At 55.2% G+C, this 21167-nt stretch overlaps 1 protein-coding gene across 2 annotated transcripts; it reads left to right on the top strand.

Moving 5' to 3' along the window:
• Positions 1–397: 397 nt before the first annotated feature.
• Positions 398–3766, top strand: HEY1 (hes related family bHLH transcription factor with YRPW motif 1). 2 transcript variants are annotated; one of them, XM_045581538.1, is made up of 5 exons: positions 398–903; positions 1105–1211; positions 1334–1417; positions 1693–1774; positions 2876–3766. In XM_045581538.1, the coding sequence occupies exons 1-5, from the start codon at positions 894–896 to the stop codon at positions 3469–3471; spliced, it is 879 nt and encodes a 292-aa protein (XP_045437494.1). In that variant the 5' UTR covers positions 398–893; the 3' UTR covers positions 3472–3766. The 2 variants fall into 2 exon arrangements, with proteins under 2 accessions (XP_045437494.1, XP_036293184.1); XM_036437291.2 differs by having other exon boundaries at positions 399–903; positions 1136–1211.
• Positions 3767–21167: the final 17401 nt, after the last annotated feature.

Genomic DNA, 21167 nt, shown 5'->3' with positions numbered 1-21167 from the left:
GCCCCGGCCCCGCCGGCCAGCCAGCGCGCTCCGGAGCCCTCGCCGCCGGCTTCCGAGGCAGCGCGGCGCCCGGGTTCCGATTACAGGTTCACACGGGGCCCGGCCGCCCAGCCCCCCGGCGCGCCCTCGCGCGGCCCCGCGCCCCGCCCGCCTATTCTTCTCCATTCATGCGGCCGCCAGCGCCGCCGCGCCGCCGCCGCCGCCAGCGCCGCCGCCACCGCCGCCGGATTGGCTGGCGGCCGCGGCGCCGGCGCTTTCCCACGGCCCGCGGCGCGTGCGGCCCGGCGGCGGCGCTGCAGGCGCGGCCCCTGGCGCGCGGCCAGGCCATCGGGGCTGCGGGGCGGGGCGGGCCGCGGCCGCCCGCGCGCTGTGCTCCCGCCCGGCCTCCTCCCCAACGGCGGCGGCCGGCAGAGCCCCCGAGGAGCTGGCCGGCGCAGCGCCGCCAAGCGGGGGCGGGCACGGGGGCGGTCGCGGGGTTCGCCCTGGCCCCTAGCCCGGTCCGCTCCCGCCCCCGAGCAGCTGTCAATCAGCGGGGCGAGCCGCCGGATTGGCGGAGGCGAGGCGGTTGCCCGGGAGCCGCCGTCCCGCCCCCGCGCCGCCCCCGCGCCCGCCCCCCGCACGCCCCGGCCTCCCCAGGGCCCCGGGCGGGGGCGCAGCGTGGGAACGGGATGGCTGAGTTTTAACGGGAGGCGGCGCGCGAGCGGAGCAGTGTGCGCGGAGCCCGAGCCGCCGGCGGCCGCGGAGAGACGCCGCCGCCGCTGTGAACGCCTCCCCGCCCGCCGCGCCCCGCGCCCCGGAGCCCCGCGCCGCCAGCATGAAGCGAGCGCACCCCGAGTACAGCTCCTCGGACAGCGAGCTGGACGAGCCGGTGGAGGTGGAGAAGGAGAGCGCGGATGAGAGCGGGTGAGTCGCCGGCGGAGCGGAGGCGGGGCGGGCCGGCCGCGGTGACAGCGGGCGCGGGCCGGGCCCCGGAGCCCTGCCTTCCCGCAGCAGCCCTCTGCGCGGGGCCCCGGGCGCTGTCAGGCCCGAGTTGCAAGGACGATCTGAGTGCGGGTAGAGAGAGCGTGGGAGGCGACCCTTCAGACCTCCCCCCCCTCCTAACGGCGATTCCTGTTTGTTTTTTACGATCGTCCAGAAACTTGAGTTCGGCCCTAGGCTGCATGTCCCCGGCTACGTCTTCGCAGATCCTGGCCAGGAAAAGACGGAGAGGCGTGAGTCTTTTTTACAGTGCTCTTAAAAAAAAAAAAAATTAACGGGAAGAACCACCTTTCTTCACTTTGGGATTTCCAGCCGTCATGGAAATGTCCTCCTTTGTTTTGCCTGCTTTCTGCAGATCATCGAGAAACGCCGGCGGGACCGGATCAATAACAGTTTGTCCGAGCTGAGGAGGCTGGTGCCCAGCGCCTTTGAGAAGCAGGTAATGGAGAAAGTAGGCAGAGCTGCCCAGGGGAGCCACCCACCCCCGCTGCCTTCCCGGCCATGCACTCCGACCCCTCCGTGCCTTGGAAAATAGCCGTGTTGCTTGTTGTGCCCAGGAGAATTCACACAGATCCAACACGTTTTCGGGAAGACAGCTCGTTGTGCCTTAGTCTGTGCTGTCAGGATGCACCCAGCACAGATATGCATGTGCATTTTAAGTTGTTCCCCGCGGGCACGTGGTGCCAGTCAATCTTTCGCTGTTCCCTCCCCCAGGGCTCTGCGAAGCTGGAAAAAGCCGAGATCTTGCAGATGACGGTGGACCACCTGAAGATGCTGCACACCGCGGGCGGGAAAGGTGCGTGTGCCCGCCCCTGCCCGGGCTGGGCTGGGTGGGGGCAGAGCGAGCCTCTGTGCAGGCCGGGTCTGTGCAGCCGCTGCCTTGTTTTTCCTGGGTGCTTTGGGGGGTGGGGGTGGGGGCTGCGAGGTGCGTGCAGTTGCCTGTATGTTTTGAAACGCACAGAGGTTTTTCTCCATGGAATTCATCGCCCAACCCCCCCCCCCCCCACACACACACACATTAGCTCCTTCTTATGGGAAATACCTATTAGGTGCGAAATGCCCTAAAATGGTGGCAGTCCTGAAGATCAGGTAGCTTTCCCCACATGTGTGTATTGCCATGTTGAGGAGAGAGCTTTTTAAAAAGTATATGGTGTTAATTTTATGTACAGAATTTCAAAAAAAAAGAAAAAAAAAGCTGCCACAGGACTTGAGGAAAGAAACCTGTTGTGGCTAAGCAGAGCGAACCTCAGGGAAGGCGGGGGCCGGCCGGGTCTGCCTGTCTCTCCAGGGGGACCCAGTGCCCGAGCGCTGCCTGATGGCTTACATCTGCGTGTCTAATGCATTTCCCCGCGCTGCGGCTTCCCTGCCCTTGATGTATGTTTTGTTGTTGTTGGGGGCAAACATTAAAGGAATGAACGAGCTTAGTTTCATCTGCCTGGTAGGGTACGATTCTAATTTCTGCTCGGCGGCTTCTCGTTGGGCTTTGAACTCGCATTAGCGAACACGTTCGTCTCCTGTTGGTTAAGGCAGAGATTTGGGGTGACCCCACAGTATTTGGACTTTCGGAAGAGCCTGTGAATGCCGTCTGTTCAGGACGCAGGTCTCTGCTGGGAAGGGCTGCCCCTGAGATCGGAGGAAGGCGGGCCGTTTTATTTATTTTATTTATTTTAAAATACATTTTATTGATCTTTTACAGAGAGGAAGGGAGAGGGATAGAGAGTTAGAAACATCGGTCAACTGCCTCCTGCACGCCCATGGGGATGTGCCCGCAACCAAACACGCCCTTGACCGGAATTGAACCCGGGACCCTTCAGTCCCCAGGCCGACGCTCTATCCACTGAGGGGTTTTGAGGAGGCAGGGCCGTTTTAGAGGGTTGTCTTTTGTTCCCTGCCCCAGGCTACTTCGACGCGCACGCCCTGGCCATGGACTACCGGAGTTTGGGGTTCCGGGAGTGCCTGGCGGAGGTCGCCCGCTACCTGAGCATCATCGAAGGGCTGGACGCCTCGGACCCGCTGCGAGTGCGGCTGGTGTCGCACCTGAACAACTACGCCTCCCAGCGGGAAGCGGCGAGCGGCGCGCACGCGGGCCTCGCGCACCTGCCCTGGGCGAGCGCCTTCGGACACCCCGCGCACGGGGCGCCCCCGCTGCTGCTGCCGCCGCCCCAGAGCGGCCACGGGACCGGCGGCTCGGCGGCCGCCTCGCCCACGGACCCGCACCCCCAGGGCCGCCTGGCCGCGGCGCACCCCGAGGCGCCCGCCCTGCGAGCGCCCCCTGGCGGCGGCCTCGGAGCGGTGCTCCCCGTGGTCACCTCCGCCTCCAAACTGTCGCCGCCCCTGCTCTCCTCCGTGGCCTCCCTCTCCGCCGCCTTCCCCTTCTCTTTCGGCTCCTTCCACCTGCTCTCCCCCGGCGCGCTGAGCCCCTCGGCTCCCACGCAGGCGGCAAACCTGGGCAAGCCCTACAGACCGTGGGGGATGGAGATCGGAGCCTTCTAAAGAACTGATGCTGTGGCAGGAGGGGGGGCAGCTTGCAATCCCAGCTGAGCTGGGGTTGCCCGCATCACCTTAAAGTTCGTCAGGTATAATAAAGAGGAAAAAGGTACAATTCCAGATAAGTTCTGTTGAAAGACGAAAGGTTTGTTGTTTTTACTTTTTCTTTCTTAATGTTTTTTTTTTAAATCATGACATGTATTAGCAGTTTTTAAATTTTTTCCCAAACATTAAATGGAAACCGTGTACACCAACACTTGCCGATAGGTTTGTGCAGTGCCTCATTTACTTTGTAAACCTATTGGTCTAAGAGGGATTCGATATTTTTTCTTTTTTTCTTTTTTTTTTTTTTGCCTCAGTGTTTGGGGAATTCTTAGTATTTGGGGGGCTGTGTTACACTTTGTGTTTAGAATTAATTTCCCAAGCCACTCTGCTAAATATTAACGTGAAGCTGTTTGCTAATACGTTGACAATGAAGGTGTTGAAAAATAATATTCTTTTTTTGGGGGGGGAAGGGGATATTGGATTTTGTATTTCTGAACAAAGCGTGTGACAAATCAGATGATCAGCTTTATATCCAAGAAGGAAGGTGAATTCTCTGCTTCCTGCAGCAGGAAGGTGGGTGTACAGAGACCACCGGGAGCCCCGAGTTCACGGCCAGCTGTCTGCCGGGAGCAGACGGCCGTTCTGGCTCAGGAGGCAGCCGCCTGCAGCTGAGGCCCTTTCTGCAGTCGGCTGGGAGGAGAGGAGGATAATGGCACAGACTACCCAGCGTTTCCGGCCTGAGCAGCGTGATGCATGCTAATCCCCCGGGTCTCACAGAGGCTGATGGGATAAGTGCACCAGGGGGCACGTGGTGCGGAGGAGCGGTGGGGCAGAGCCTGTTAAAGGCATACCCCGGCTCCTCCAGGACTGGCCGTGTGTGCTTCTCACTGGAAACATTATGTTGTGTCTTTCTCTCTGCTGCATGCAGATGTGGCTGCTGAGGCGTTTAAAAGGCCTTTGCTGCCTCCTTTTTTGTTCATGCCCTTGCACTCGGGCTTTTCCAGGTTTGTTTGTTTCGCAGGTGTAGCTTGAACACCTCCACCTAGCTGGACTTGACCTCTGTTGTACTGTGTCGTGCCTCAATAAAAAAAGAGGGAACAAACTATTCCGCTGTGTGTCTTGCACCCGCTGGCTTTTCTCTCTGTTGGATAAGAAAAGATACATTCTCTCTTGTTTGCGTTTTTCACAATTACTGGCTGAACGCGTCCATTGCGTGTGGAGTTCTGAGCTGTGTGGATTTGTGCTGTGGAGACACAGCCCGTTAGCCGTTATGCCCATGGCCTGGCCCTGACCTGGCCGTCTGTGGACCACACACTTCAGTATCCGGCCGGAGGTGCAGGTGGGCGGGAACTCTGATGAGACCTTACAGAACTGTGCTGACCATTCCAGAAATACTTGCTGAGAGCACCCCCTGTGTGCTCGGTCCCATGCTAAGGGAGAACATTTATTTCATTTCTTTTTTTCTTAACATGGCAAAATAAGGAAAGCCGAGCGTTGCTCCCCCTGAGAGCCGGGAACTGTGGTGTGGTGAGCTGTGGCAGCTGTAATTCTGCACCTGCGCGGCCCAGGAATCTTTCCCTGCCTTGTTCCCAAGGAACGTGTTTAACCCGTTAGCCGCACTGGACTGGGCTGTGCGGTGAGGAAGCCGGAACAGAGGCAGTGGTCTCGGCCTGGCAGCAGTGCCTGCCCGCTGCCTTTAACGTCCTCCTCTGGCCACTCAGGAGGGTTCCTGCAGCTCGCAAGGAGCTGGCCTTGATCCCGAGGGAGGTGGGAGCGAGGGAGAAAGCCACTCTGGCGGGGACAAAGCAGAGCCCTCCTTTTCTTTGCCCAGCCCCCGCGTGCCTCCTCCAGGCCTGCTTCAAACAGCGGAGGCTGGGAGGCAGACGGTGGGGCGTGGAGCGTGGGCAGGGACTTCTCTGTGCGGCCTTGGCCGCGGTCCCTCTGTGAGCAGCGCTCTGTCCTGAGGCCGCCTGAGCAGTGGGCACTTTCTGTCACAATGTGGGATGCAAAGTGCGATTTTAGCCAAGTGCCAGTTTAATTTTGGCAACTGCGATTTCAAACGACATTGCAGCATCACCAAGCAGCCCCGCGCCAGTCCGACTCAGTGGCTTTTCCGGGCACGCCGGTTTAGACGCGGCTCGGGGTGAGAAAGGAGTGAAGCATGGCACATGCTGCACTTGTCACATCCATGTTGCCCTTGTCACCACCTGGCTACCACATGGTCTTTGTTGTTTTTTAAGGGGGTGTGGAGGTTCATTTTCAAGATTACATAGTTTTTTTTTCAAAGAAATATTTTGCTTTCCTTTTTCTTTTTTAACCTTTTTCAATGACAGTTTACATCCAGTATTATTTTGTATTGGTTTCAGGTGTACAGGATAGTGGCTAGGCAATCATACTCTGCAAAGTGTTACCCCGATATTCCCCGTACCTGCCTGGCACCATACACCGTTATTACAGTATTATTGACTGTATTTTGGTTTCTTTTTAAATCCTTTCAAGGTGACAGGTTTGTGGAAAGGTGCGGGTGGAATTGGAGCTTCCGGGGAAACAGGATGGAATTATGATGCTAAGCCAGTGGTATGTAGAAAAGGGAACGTTGGAAAAGTCTCATTTCTATTCTGAATTGGTACAGGAGAAAGCATGCACGTGGGGGTCATCAGTGCCAGCATATTCTCACACATACGTGTGTAATGCTTCTGCCTGGGCAAACAGCAGAAGTATTAGGCTCTAGAGCAGTGGTTCTCAACCTGTGGGTCGCACCCACAAGTTGAGAACCGCTAGCAGGGTCACCTAAGACCATCAGAAAACACAGATATTTACGTTATGATTCATAACTAGCAAAATTACAGTTATGAAGTAGCAAAGAAAATAATTTTATGGTTGGGGGTCACCACATCATGAAGAACTGTATTAAAGGGTTGGGGCATTAGGAAGGCTGAGAACCACTGTTTTAGATGGTCAATCGATAAACCTTAGGAGGAAAATGACATCCCTGCTCATAAAGAATCTTGAAAGGACCCATTGATTACCCATTTATTTTCATTATATGTCTTAACATGAATTAATATAATGATGGGCAGAATTCTTGCATTAAAAAAAAAAATCTCTAAGAAAAAAAAAAAGGCAAGAAATGCCATTTCTAACGTGTTCACTGTAGTTACATGACGATGCGATTTCCGCTCAGGCCTGCTTTGCCCTGCACGGTTAAATATGGTGGCTTCTGGTCAAAGCCCTTGGGACACGCCTCTGCTCCGGAGACCTCCAGCCCCCGGTCTGCACGGCACCAGCTTTGTGCCTTCATCCGCTCCCAGCGACGGTTTATAACGAGCAGCACCTCGGCGCTGATGTCACCCGGACACTGCTGCTTCGAAGGTGGCCAGTCTACGTCCCAGCCAGAGCTCCGGGGGATGGGAGCGTCTTGGGATGAGGACCCGGATTCTGGTTCCTGCGTGGCTTTTACCGGACTGAGTGACCTTGGGGAAACATGCAACATTCTCTGGACCTGCTTCCCCTCTAGGGGCTGGGCTAGACGAGGGTCCGGGGCACCCTCGGAGGGACAGGCACTGACGGGGGAGCCGCAGGGGATGCTGGTGGTGCTGGCCCCGGGAGCGTGTCTTCCAGCACCTTCTGTCTGAGGCCAGCTGGTTCAGCACCAAAAGATCTAAAGGCCGGATCTTCCACGTTTTCAAGAGCATCTCCAGTTTTAGATGTTTAGGTGAAACTGTGTGCTTTGTGTAGTCGGTAACTAACTTACCAAAACCTATCTGCCGGCAAGGCCGGACCTCAGGCAGCAGCCGTGGCTCAGCTCCGAGGGCTGGCGTCCGGCGGCTCCGTGCAGGCTAGAATTTTCTGGTATCTTCGTCCGGCTTGTACATGTGCTGACCGGATAAACTCAGGCCTCGTGTAAAATGCACACGGCTGTGATTAGGCAGCCGGGGCCGGTGTATGCTGGAGAGACAAGGACAGAGGTTTATGTAATCCTATCTGAGCAGCCACATTTTCTGAAGCTGGGAGAAGCTAACGCATCCTTTTTTGTCCTAAGTCCCGATGGTCACAGCAGCCTCTTCTCAGATGCTCTCCATGGCTCCCTGTACGGAGGAGGCGCCGAGCCCCGCGGCCTGGGGTTCGAGAGCGCATGTACAGCTGGCTGGTGACTCAGCACACGAGCCCTGCCTGCGCCCTCTGGTTTCAGGAAGTGGGGAGTCCCACAGAGAGCGAGCTGTCTGAACCTCACGTGAAATCTAGTCTGGCCTGGGTCCGGATGGCCTGCTCTGGGGAGGGGGCAGGGAGAGGGGAGAAGGAAGGAAAGGAGCCGGGCCTTTCCGTCGCTCCGCCTGCGGGCATCACCCAGCACTGGAGCCCAGCTGCTCCCCAGGCCCCCGGCCCCCCGGCCCCCCAGGAACAGGTCCGCAGCTGTGCTGGGCCACGGCTGGGCCCGGGCAGGCTTCGGGCTGTATGCCAACAGGCCGGATGCCGTGCTTCTTTAGAGTTACGTGCTGGGATGTCCCGCCGTATTTACTGTGAAGTCAGTATGTATGTTTCATGGAGTGCTTGGTGCTGGGTTTTGACACAGACGGGAGTTGAAAGACCGTACCTCCCTTTGAAAACGTAACCGTTGGCACGCAGCGGCCAGGCAGCCCCGTGGCTCGATCTAGCAGAAGAGACTGAAGAACAGCAAGCACACCAGGCAGAGAGTGTGCATTACCGAACAGGTTCTGTAGTCGCTTGTACTTTTTTAAAACCTCCCCTGGGGCACTGTTTTGTTTCTGGTGCGCAGGAATGTCCCCTAAATGCGGAATTGAGCCCTAACATTAAAGAAGGACACAGCTGAGCCGCCGAGCACCTCTGGGCCTCATCTCCTGCCTCTTTCTTAGGCTTTGCTGCGGCTGGAACATGCCAAGTGCGCTCTCACCTGCAGGCCATGCAGCCAGCTTTTCTCCACCTGGAACGTTCTCCACTGTCTGCCAGTCTACTCCACTCCCTGCTCTCGGACTCACAGGCCACCTTCCCCGGGTGGTCTTCCCGGAGAGCCCTGACTACCTAGCTCGCCTCTGCCCCCTCCCCTCCCTCCTCTTTTGCTTTTCTCTGTAGCACTTAGTCTTATCTGGCAGATGTGTTGCCGATTATCTGCTTACTGTCTGTCCTCCTGGTTTGTTCGCTTCTACAGCTGTGCCACCCACACAGCGGCTGACCACAGGAGGCACCCAGAACGCAGTGAGTGAGCTCGTGCATGGAGCCCACCCCTTTGTCAGACCCAAACAGCCTCCACCCCCATTTTTTATTTTAAAAGCTACCAGGGAAGGTAATTTCATTTTCTCTTTACTATTATAAAATTCTGCTTTAAAAAAAAATCCAACTCAAATACGATTTTCAAGTCTATTTCTCTTTTTTACAAGTGCTTAGTGGGGGTGGAGGGACATTGATTCTCTACTTTATATCCTCTCTACGGACCTGTTCTCCCTGAAGACATTCAGTTCTTAAAAAAAAAAAAAAAAATCTTATCTCATTTCTCACCTAGCCCTCCAACCCCCTCCCCTCTGACAGCCATCAGGATGTTCTCTGTATCTATGAGGTTCTGTTTTGTTTGTTTACTTATTTTGTGCTTTAGATCCCACATATATGTGAAATCACATGGCATCTGTCTTCCTCTGACTGACTTATTTCACTGAGCATCATACCCTCTAGGTCCACCCACGCTGTTGCAAATGTAGATGGCAAGGTTTCCCTCTTTCCGCCCATCCAAGTACTAACCAGGCCCGACCCTGCTTAGCTTCCGAGATCAGACGAGATCGGGCGCATTCAGGGTGGTATGGCCGTAGACGGTTGCCCTCTTTTCTATGGCCAAGTAATATGTCATTGTATATATGTACCACATCTTTTTTTTTTTTTTTCTTATCCACTCATCTACTGAGGGGCACATGGGTTGCATCCATATTTTGGTTATTGTAAATAACACTGCAATGAACATGGAGGTGCATATGTCTTTTCAAATTCGTGTTTTAGATTTCTTCAGATAAACACCCATGAGGGGATGCGAGTCATAAGGTAGTTCTATTTTTAATTTTTTGAGTAACTCCACATTTTCCCATAGTGACTACACCAACCTGCATCCCCACCAACCATGCCGGAGGGCTCCCTTCTCTTCACACCCTCCTTCCTCTCACAGTTGTGAGGTGGCATCTCACTAACTGTGCTTTTAGCTTGCATTCCCTGATGATCAATGATCTTGAGCATCTTTTCATCTGTCTATTGGTTATCTGTATGTTCTCTTTGGAGAAGGGTTTATGTAAGTCCTCTGCCTATTTTTAAATCAGTGTGTGTGTATAAGTGTGTGTGTGTGTGTGTGTGTGTGTGTGTGTGTGTAAGTTGTATAAGTTCCTTACATATTTTGGATATTGACCCCTGATCAAATGTATCATTCGTGAATATCTTCCCCTGACTTTCAGTTCTCAGTTCACCTCCATCTCCACCTTCTCTCCAGTTAAGGGGTCTCAACGGTTTCACTATTTCCACATTTTAGTCTGATCCTATGGGATGGGGTTAGGGAGCTCAGCGTCTGCGATTACAGAAACTGAGAAAATAGAAGAGGGAGGGACAGATTCCATCCACCCGCGTCACCGGAGAACAGCACATGCAATGTTCAGACTAAACGGCCTGGACATGTGGGAGGCTGAAGAACCCATGGGTGCACGGCTGTTCGAGTGTGTGAGGAGAGGGTCTTCTGAACTGGAGGCCACGCTCTCAAACCCCAGCCTCACTCAGGCAGAGACAATAGGGCTGTGGTGGGGAGGGGACCCGGACCGTCAATCTGACCGTCAAGCGGCAGCGTGTTTGTGGCAGGATTGTGAGTGTAGCTCCTTCTGAGGTGAATTCAATCCATTTTTGACTGAGAGCATCATAATGGCATTGGACCAATCCAAGAAGTCCACTGTTTGACTTGTCAGGCAGGGAGTCAGAGGCAGAGCGGTGAGGTGGCTGCCCCCAGGTGCCCTCCCTCGTCCTCATTGTACAGCTCTGTACGGAGCGCCCGGTGTGCGAGCCCTTGGCCAGGAGCTGGGCACCTGGAGGCGGGCACGGTGCACCGCTGGCTCCGGGCCTTTGTGCTGGGCGCTGCCCAGGGACCCGGAGCAGAGGCTGAGACCAGCCCTGGGGAAAGAAGGGACAACCAGGAGGGGGCTGAGCTCCTGACCGCCTGCAGCTCCTGGAACGTGGAGAAAAGCAGAGGAAGCCGGAGGGCACCTGGTGGTGTCGCTCCTGCTGTACGGAGACCAGGGGGGCGCACGTAGGAAATCACACAGACTCCGTTCGCCCTTTCTGTTACGTGCACACGTGTGTGCAGAAGCACAATCAGAGCCTCGCTCTCTCACACGCCCATGCACCAGGAGCCCTCACGCCTGCGCTGCCTTTGCTCCTGTAACAGCATCGTGTGTGTCTGGGTGCGTGTCTGTGTGGTTCACCGGGGGTGGGGGCGGGGAGGCCATAGAACAATGCAGCCAGGACCCTGGGGAGGCCCTCGGCCGGGAGAGGAAGTTCCCTCAGAAAGCAGGAGCCGCTGACGTTCCCACCGACAACAAAGCGCACGGATGAAAGGAGGGAGGAGGGAGCGAGCACGGAACAGCTCCGGGCGGGGAAGCAGGTGCACCACCGCAAACAATATCTCTCTCCCATTATTTGTGGAGTTCAGGAACAAAACAAAACAAAACAAACAACCCACCCCCCTCCCCCCGCCCTCGGTGGGGGAGCTGCAGGGATGCTCAGTCCCACAGACGAAGCTGCTCCTCGAGAGATGGAATTCGAGACAGAAGAGAGAGAGAGAAGCCAGGACACGGGCCACGTCAGGTGAAAACGGCCCCAAAGGCGACGCGTGGGCCTGATGGTGGTCAGCGCCCTGCTGCCATCAGAGGCAACGGGCCCCGGCCACTGCACTCCCCACAGGGTCACGGCCGCCCGCGGCGTCTGTGTCCGCCCTGCCCCGTGGCGCCCGGGCAGCAGGGCCACAGCCACGTCCCCGGCGGTGCCAGAGTCTCTGGGCCCCCCTGCACCAGCCCCGAAGCCCGGCAGGGCCACGGCAAGGCCTGCCTGCCTGTACTTCTGTGGAACCCGGAAAGATGAACTGCTCTGTGCTCTGAGTGGCCCCTCGATTGTATAGGCTTCGGCCCAAAAGCTGGTGTCCCCGAGGCTCCCTCAGGTGTCCCCGCGGCTCCCTCAGGTGTCCCCGCGGCTCCCTCAGGTGTCCCCGCGGCTCCCTCAGGTGTCCCCGCGGCTCCCTCAGGTGTCCCCGCGGCTCCCTCAGGTGTCCCCGCGGCTCCCTCAGGTGTCCCCGAGCGTCCTTCCCTCCCGAGAAGGAGGCGCTGGCCGCCGGGAGGACAAGGACAGTGCAGGGCGGAGCCGGCTGCGCCCCTGACACCGCCCCGGACAGGGGGCCAGCGGGGAGGACAGGAAGGCCAGCGGGGCTGGGAGGCCCTGTCGAGTCTGCTCGGTCCCCGTGGAAAAGGGTGTGGATGGTGGGCTCCGTCCCTGCCCCGAGGCGCCAAGGCTGTGGGGTTTCTGGGCCAGCTCCTCGGTGTTTATCTAGAAGGTTCAGTGTCGCTTTGTCCAAACCACTCATGGCTTGAGGACCTGCAGGGCCCTGCACGGGGCGGGGGGCGGTCTGCAGGCACCGTGGCCACTCAGGGAAGGATGGGCTGGGGACCAGGGCCACAGCCTTGGAAGGAAATGTGGTTCTGAGAGCAGAAGGGCGTCTGCCACCTTCGTCCTCGTCCAGCTCAGTCCCTAGGACCCGGGCTCGGTCCTGCAGTTAGGAGGGTCCAGAAATGACTGCCATGGCAGGGAGACCCAGACTGAAGCATGGCCCGCGTGGTTTGGAGGAGGGGAGGGGATCCTCGTGTCCTGGGAAGGCCAGGGGAGGGGGAGCCAGCCCAGCCCTCGGCCAGGCATCTGGGAAGGACTCGGGAAGCCACGCGGGCTGCTCCTGTGGTCTTTGAGGCGACATGGACACCTTGGGGGCTGCTGGGAAGCAGGACGGGGGAAAAGGGCATGTTGAGTCCGGAAGAACACTCAGCCATCTCTGGGCCACTGAAGCAGCCAGCCGGGCGGAGCTGTCCTCAGAGCCGTCACCACGCCGGCACAGAACGGTAACAGCCAGGGCGCCGGCATCGGCTCAGTGACAGCAGGTGTGATCAGACCGGTGTTCATAACACATGTGACTAGCATGGGCCAGTGTCATGTTTAGCTCTCGTCCTCCTCTAACATCCATGGCACGGGAAAGCAGGTCCCCTGATGATAACTGCTCCCCGGAGGGGGAAACTGAGGTGGAGAATGAAGATAACTGACCCTGCACACCCCCCCCCCCCCCACACACACACACACGTTCAGCAATTCTAACTGGATCTGTCTGAATTGCGAGCCCCCTTCTCACCCTTTGCATCAGAGTAGCTAGTGAAACCAGAGAAATGCTGGTTTTGTTGCTCTGCTTGTGATTTCATTTTAACCCCCAGATGGCTGGTGTGAGCTGGAAAACCTATGATGCCACTGTGAAAATCCCTTAGGAATTTCATTCCCATTTATTTACTCAATTAACATTTTTTTTCAATTGCCGTTGACATACGGTATGTATGATGTTGGGATGTACACAGTGATGAGGCGTTAACTGTGGTTTCATTCACTGTAGTTCACGCTGCCTTCGCATCCCTGTGACTGGCTGTATATCTGGCAATTGGTGCTTTTTAATCCCTCCCCCTTTTTTACCCATCCCCAACCTTTCTTCCATCTGGCAACTGTCAAAACTTCTCTATATCTATAAGCTTGTTTCTGTTTTGTTTGTTCACGTATCTCATTTTTTGATTCCACATGTAAGTGAAATCCTATGGCATTTATCTTTCTCTGTCTGACTTATTTCACTCAGCATAATACCTCTAAGTCCATCTATGCTGTTACAAATGGTAAAATTTCATTATTTTTTATGGCAGAATAATATTCATAGTATATATAATATATCTATGTCTATGTCTATGTCTATGTCTATGTCTATATCTATATCTATATCTATATCTATATCTATATCTATATCTATACAATCTTCTTTATGAATGGGCACCTGGGTTGCTTCCATATCCTAGCTGTTGTAAATTGTGCTGCAGTGAACTTTGGGGCCGTGTGTCTTTTTGACTCGGTGTTTTGAGTTTCCCCAGATGAAGACCCAGCAGTGGCATTGCCGGCTGTGTGATATCAGCAGCATTCCTTGGTGCCAGTCCTGAGCTCTGGGCCATGCGGACGGTGTCCTTCCACTCTATGAAATTCTCACATTAAAGTTCTAGCAAGTCCAGATGTTGACGGTCTCTTACAGGTTTCCTGCTACTGTTTCATGATACCTTCCCGCTTCCAGGCAGTTTGCTTTTCACCATCACAGCCTCATGCAATGCAACCTGACGTTAGAACCCCCTTCCTCATAGGTGTGCTTATGCAAGTGGGCGAAAGGCTGACCTTGGTTTATTTCTAACACGTCAGGCCAGATTGTGAAGGTTGAATTGTGAGTCTCTGAGGAGAGGAAATTGGAGAATTGTTCTGCTAAAATGTGCGTGGCGACTTACTGCTGTTGTGTACATAGGAGTCCAGTCTGTTCTCTGCTTAGAGACTCGACCACGGGTTACTGAGGGCATCAGCCTCACGGTGACCCACCCGAACAGCAGACACACGTGTGGTTGTTGTAGCAGAGGGAGGTATGTCATTTCACGAAGGTACACGTTTCTAGGCACCATACCTGCTGGGAAGACAGAATCCTCTGAACGTGCCACGGTTCAGCCAGGATTTCCAAAGCCCAAAGCTCGGAGGCTGGTGGAGACTCGCCTCCTGATTGAGAACACGGTTTGGCATTTACATCTGCCCGTAGCTGATAACGTTTCACGGAGACGTGGCCTTTGGCAGGTACACGCTGTGATCTGACTCTCTATATAAAGCTCGTCGGAGGTGGGAGAATCCCGAGTTTAGGGGAAACCTATTCTGTTCTGGATAAAAATAGTCGCCCTCGCTCTATTGCCTGGCGAGGAAAACATCAATTAGGAGGAACAATGCTCCCCCAGAAGGCGGCGCGGCACTGTCTCTGGCCGCCTCCTCGGGCCTCGGCCCGGACCGCACCGTCTTCTGGGTGGCGGAAGCGATCAACAAGCAGAGGAAATCCTGTACTAGTATTGAATGGTCCCGGTTTGAAAGCGACTTCCCTTCTTGTGGGAATTGTGTGCAATCAGAACAACACTCAAACGTCTGAATTATTTTACAAGGTTTGACTTTCGGCCCCATTTTTTTGAAAAAAGATTGACTTATTGTGCTGAAGATATCGCCGATTGTTGGGCTCAGGAGTATTCTTCTGGAGGGGCGTGAGCCTCCCTACGGTGGGAGGGGGGCATCGGCACAGGAAGCAGGAGGTCCTTGGAGACAGCACAATGACTAATAAAGGCTAAAATTACCCTGGGAAGGACCGTGGGCCACAGACATGTGCCCCTCTCTGGGCAGGCCGGGCTGCTTCGGCCGGAGAGGCAGTGACAGAGCCAGATGCTTTGTCAGCTGAAGGATGGGGGTGTGGGGATCGGGCCTTGAGGACCCGGGTGGAAATACTAATCATTACCTGTAGGCAAGGCGCTGCTCCGAAGCAGGAGGAGCCCGAGAGGAGTCTCACCGCCCGTCTCGCCTCCCCTCTGACGTGAGCCGTCTGATGGATGCCTGATGCCAGGCTCCGGGCCGTGTGCTGGGCAGCACTTCGCAGGCTCCCAGGAGGCGACCCCGGTGAGCACAGGTGCCCCCGCCGGCCGGGGTGCAAGCATGGACATTCACTGAGGCCTTGATCTTGTCTTCCAAACGCACAAGCTCTGTCCTCCGCTCCATTTCCCCATCGATGCTGGCCTCCCTGTAGCTGTCTGCAGTGGTGAAAATGCCCTGTCTCCGTCTGTCTGATCTATAGCCACCGGGTTCACACGGTGACCGAGCATTGTGAAATGTGGCTGGAGCGGCGATGAGCTGAATTTTTAATCATATGTCACTGTTATGACTTTAGACAGTCCCTGTGGCCGGTGGCTGTCCTATTGGGCAGGCAGCTCTAGGCGGACATGCTGCATTCAGCCCCTGGCTTCACGGATTTCCGGGGACAGTGGTCACTAAGTCTGGGACCAGCACTGCACTGACCGCTAAGCATGGTCTGCCCGTGGACATCTGGAGGTCCACAGGCGGCTGTGGTGCAGCGGGCCTTCGGCTCTCGGGCCCTGGAACCCGGCCCGCCCCGCCCCAGGGCCAGTCACCTCCCACAGCTCCCAGTGCCTGGTCAGCACAGCCCATGGCCCCCGACTGGTCCCAGCGAGCAGCGGTGTGATTGCAGGAGACCCCGAGAAACTCCTCAGAGGACGACGTGGGTGGTCCCTGCTCTGGGTGCTGAGCCCACACCTGGGGCCCAGCTTTCAGTCCCCAGGAGGGAGCTGGCGAGCCCAGGGAGCGCAGAGAAGGATCTTTCCTGCTGCCATGGTCCTGCAGGGCATCCTAGCCTCCCCCCCGCCCCCAGACTCCACCGCCTGCCGGGACCGCCTGCCTTTACCCTCTCTAGACTCCAGAGTCCAGGGCACTTGTGCGGGAGTTCCCCTCTGCGTCTGCTGCTGCTGGAGATCTTAGGCCAGGCCTGGTCGTCCGCAGGGCGGCTTTCTTCTCGCCAGTCGGTCCCTTACCTTCTGTGCAATCATGGCCCCACGGCCTGAGGGCAGGTTAGCCAGGCGCCCAGTGGCGTGTGGTACAGCGCAGTTTAGTCTACTCTGAAGCTGGGCGTAGGGATGGAGCTTAGAGGCGGTTTCAGCTTCCTGTCAGCAATGGTACCTGCCAAACGCAGGCCTGACGGTTTTCAGAGAGTTCAGTGCAATCTAAGTGGAAACAACAAAGCCAGTCTGAATGCAATGAAACCTTTCTTTGGTGGCTGAGGAGGCATGTCAGGGCCTTGCAATGCCTCAGGGTCATCGTTATGAGCAGTGATTACCCTGCCCTTGTACCGCCGGACTAATGATGTTTATCTTAGTTTTCCAGGAGGCTGGATTCCAGATAAACAGACATTTGCTGCAAATGAAACAATTTCTAATTTTATTCCAAATAACGAACGCTTTTTAATTTGGGGGCTCCATGTGAGTTAAATTGATTATGCTACGTTATTAACTTTCATGTTGCTCATGTGGAATGTGTAACCTTTACTTGCACAGTCTATATGTCCTAAAATAGTGAAAATATGTCTTTTAAGCAGAGTTGTTTGGAGGCAGTGAGTGAGTGCAATTCTGAAAGTTGAGTACAAACCAGGCTTTAAAGAAAGAATCATGTGCAAGAAACTTTATTTTTGTGGAGATGAAAGTAATATATTCACCATAATAAACATGGACAGCACAGACATTTCAAAAAACTTCCTTAATCTCATCACAGCAATAACTCTGGGCTCTCCCTCCCAGTCCTTTGTCTATTCATGCACATGTAAGTTATTTGTATTTTTATAAAACAGAATGATAGGAAATAGACCTTCACTTAATTATGAAACATGCTTTCATATCATGTCTTTTTAAAGATTTTGCCATGTCAATAGAGTCATTGAATTTTAAACTGAAACACTATAATTTATGTGGCTGTTTCTTTGATGCATAACTGTTTGCACTTTCTCACTACAATATACTAGAGGCTTGGTGCATGAAATTCATGCACCGTTAGGGTCCCTAGGTGATCCTGGCCGATTGGGGCCTTCCCGCTGCCAGCAGGGCTTTCCTTTGTTCTGCTCTGCCCCCTGGTGGTCAGCACACATCATAGCAAGCGATTGGTCTCCCCGTTGAATTCCTGAGGGGACAAGTTGCATATTAGGCTTTTATATATAGAGATAATGTAGCTGTGAACATCTTGTTCATAAATTTGGGGGTAAATATTACCTTATTTCTTCAGCATACAGTCCTTAAGATATTTCCTGCAAAGAATGTGACCATCTTTAAAGCCTTTTGTATGCACACTGGCTTTCTAGAAAGATTGTGCCATCTCCTCTTTCCCTCAGCTGCACTGCATGGGGAGGCCACATGCCTGGTGGCCCCCATTCAGCTACAGAATTGGTGGGGGCTGGTGGACCTGGCTGCTAGCATTTCCTTGCTCCTGGACCGGAAACCAGTGACTTAATTTTGCTGATTTTCAGTTTCTCAGAAGTCAGTGGGATGACAGGAAGACAACTTGAAGTAATGACACATCATTTAGCAGATGAGATTTCTGTTACACACATAGCAGATGAGATTTCTGTGACACACACGCACAATTGAGAGAGTATTTTCCTCTGATCAGATGCCATATTTACATAACCGCTCCTGGACGGGGCCAGCAGACTGTGCAGTAGCTGAGGAGGGAACTGGGCTCTGCCAGTCACACTCAGTACCATTTCTGAGGGACCAGAGAGCGGAAGTTTGTGTTGTGATGAGCCGTGGGGTGTAACTTACAGACCAATGCCGGGACATCTCCTAAGAGGAGGGGGGCTACCATACCGAGCGGGGCTGCCTGGGGACACAGCAGAGGTGGTCAGGGGACAGAGGAGTGAGGGGAGAACAGAGGCCAGAGCCCCAGCTGTGTTCCCTGTGGGAATGGTGTGGGGCTGGCAGGGAAGCATTCTGGCAGGCATGGGGCTGCCCCTGGGGTCCTGCACCTGCCCCTGGGCTGGTTGAGGGCAGGGAAGGCTCTGGACTTGGTGTGTGAACGTCAGATAAAGGAGGTGTGGAGGGGTATGGACTCAAGATTGGTTCGTTTGCATATACCAGTGTATTCCAGGTAAATTATTGTCTTAGGAGTTAGCTAGCCCTTGGGAGGGGCAATCTTTCCCTGGACAGCCAGGCCACCCAAGGTGTCAAAACATCAGAAAATTTAGAGACCACAAAATAAGGTTGGGCCTAGGTGGTATGGCTCAATGGTTGAGCACTGACTCATGAACAAAGAGGTCTCTGTTCAAAGCCTGGGGTTGCAGGCTCGATCCCCAGTAGGCAGCCGGTGGATCTTTCTGTCTCATCCTCGAGTCTATATTTCTCTCCCTCCCTCTCCCTCTCCCTCTCCCTCTCCCTCTCCCTCTCCCTCTCTAAAAATCAATAAAAAACATATTTAAAAAATAAGGTTGCCATAGCGTTGTTCCATCAGGATTTCTGCATTTCTAGGAGAAGCCCCGATGGACCACAGGGCTGCTTTCTAAGGAGGCCCGGTGTGTCTGTCCTGCAGGCCTCACTCCCTGTGGGTCCGATGAGGAGACAGATCCGCGCGGTGGCTGTCGGCAGCGCCATTTCCTGGTTCTCACACCAGGCCTGACGCTGCGTTTGGATTCACCAGGGGCCAGAGGATATTTACATCCCCCGGAGCTGTGCTCCGGAGACAGGAGGGCGGCAATGCCGTTTGTTCCCTGAAGACCCCGGCTCTAAAAATAGGCCCCGTCTCACTGAGAGGTGAACTGAATTGTTTCCTGAACCCGCGCTGTCTGACCCTGGCTTCGACGTTAGTGTCAGTTGGAAAACGATCTTGTGTCGTTTTGACAGGATCAGAAAGAGGCGGGCTCTGATTTTTATTTCTGGCAGGATCAGGGGATTTGGAAGCGTGTACAGAGGCACAGAGGCGGTTCTGTGTATTTACTTGAAATCGGCGAAGTCGGGGGAACCGTGGGCTGGTCCTTTCTCCTGAGTTCCCCCAACCACAATCGCCCGGGTGGCGGCTGAAGGCTGACCTTCCCCCGGAGGCCCCAGGGCTGCCTCAGCCCTGACCCTCACCGGGCCGGCGAGGAAGAAAGCCGGGGACCAAGGGAGGCCAGAGCCGCAGGCTGGAGACCGTAAGGTAAGGTGAGCAGGCGACCCGCTTTTGGCGGGACAAGTTGTTGAAAATCGGGACTGTCCCGCCAAAAGCGGGACGTCTGGTCTCCTTACTAAGGGCATCTTTTCGCTGCTTCGCTCCCTAGCCCGGCCGCGCCCTCTGACCCTCCCGCGGAGCTGCTCACGCCCTGGCCTCCGCAGCCCGCACTGAGGCCGGGCTGCAGTAAGAGGACACCGGACAGGCCTCAGAAACGCCAGCTTTCCCCCGGGGACAAACCTCTTCTGTGAAAACACCGAAGGATCCTTTAAAACGTAAATGACAGCTCCAGCAGGCCCTCCAGTACGTTCTGACATCTCTCCCGTCCTCGGCCTGAGAGCAGGGAGGCAGGAGGCTCCGGTTTCCCCATCCACAGTGATGGAACCGAGAGCCTGTCTGCTGTGTACTGAGCTGGCGGCCTCCTCCTGCTGCAGGTTATCTGCGCGCAGCCTGTCAGCTGCCTGCCGTGTCCCTTCTGGGTTTCTTCCTGAGCAATAGCTTCTCAGCTGCCTGAAGCACGCCCCCTCCCGGCCCCCGGGGGCGTGATGGAAGGTGAGCTCCGGGGGACTGGCTGGAGGGGCTTCTGGGAAGTGCGTCTGACGACAGGGCTCTCTCCCTGTCCGTCCTCCCTGCCAGGTGCCTGTCTGGATCGTGAACTTGGGGCCAGAGCCTCAGCACCGTATTGGACCATGGGGTGACCTTGAGGTGACCTTGGGGATGGAAGCTCCCGTGCTAAGAACGGTGGAGCTGCAAGAGGGGAGTGCGTGCCTGGCCCAGTGGTGCCACCATCACCCTGCAGGCTGCTTCCCGGGACTTCATTCCTGTGAGGGAGTCACAGACTGTATCTGCTTCAAGCCACTAAGCCAATTGGTTGCCTGCTTGCTGACCCCGTTTATCCGACTGAGAATGAAATATATTCGAGAATTTTACTTGCCTAATGCTGGCTGAGAGCAAACTTTTTTATCTTCACTCGAGGACTTGTGGAGTGATATTATCCCTCTCCCCCCTTTTTTTCTTTTGTTACTCCTCACCTGAGGATATTTTTCCCCTGTTGAATTTAAAGAGAGTGGAAGGGAGGGTGAGACACAGAGAAAAACATTGATGATAGAGACACGGTGATTGGTTGCCACCCACATGTTCCCCGAGAGGGACCAGGGTTTGAGCCTGCAACCGAGGTATGGGCCTTTGACTGGAATCAAGCCTGATACCCCTCAGTATGCGGTTCGATCTTTCAACCTCTGAGCCAAACTGGCCAGGGCTGTTTATTGATGAGAGAGAGAGAGAGAAAGAGAGAGAGAGAGAGAGAGAGATCGATGGGCTGCCTCCCGCATCCTCCCTGACTGGGAATGGAACCCAAACCCTCTTTGGTGTACGGGGCAACGCTCAAATCCACTGAGCCATGCAGCAAGCTCTTCCTGGACTCAATGTGATGATGCTATAAAAGCATAATAAAACCTGTTCTGCCTAACATAGAGCATGAGTTTCTCTGCTAAGAAATCATATTTTCTAATTTCCCTAGATAGCAGGGAAACCATTCACACACACACACACACACGGACACACACGCACACAGATACACACAGGCTTGCTGGCCTTCAGCCGGGGAGAGCTGTGCTGGAACTCAGGGCCCAGCCTCTGGTCCGCCATCGGGGTCAGCTGCTTGACCTTGGGCGAGTTACCTAACTTGCAAGCAGGCTCTTGGTTCTTCACCTAAAAACCCGGGGGCAGGAGTGCACGCCCCACGTGCTGGGGGAGTTAATGAGGGGCCGTGTGCACAGCAGAAGCCAGTGACATGCAGCGAG

Source organism: Pipistrellus kuhlii, unplaced genomic scaffold, assembly GCF_014108245.1.
Source record: "Pipistrellus kuhlii isolate mPipKuh1 unplaced genomic scaffold, mPipKuh1.p scaffold_m20_p_14, whole genome shotgun sequence".
NCBI lineage: Eukaryota > Metazoa > Chordata > Mammalia > Chiroptera > Vespertilionidae > Pipistrellus > Pipistrellus kuhlii.
This window is presented reverse-complemented; position numbering and strand designations above follow the sequence as displayed.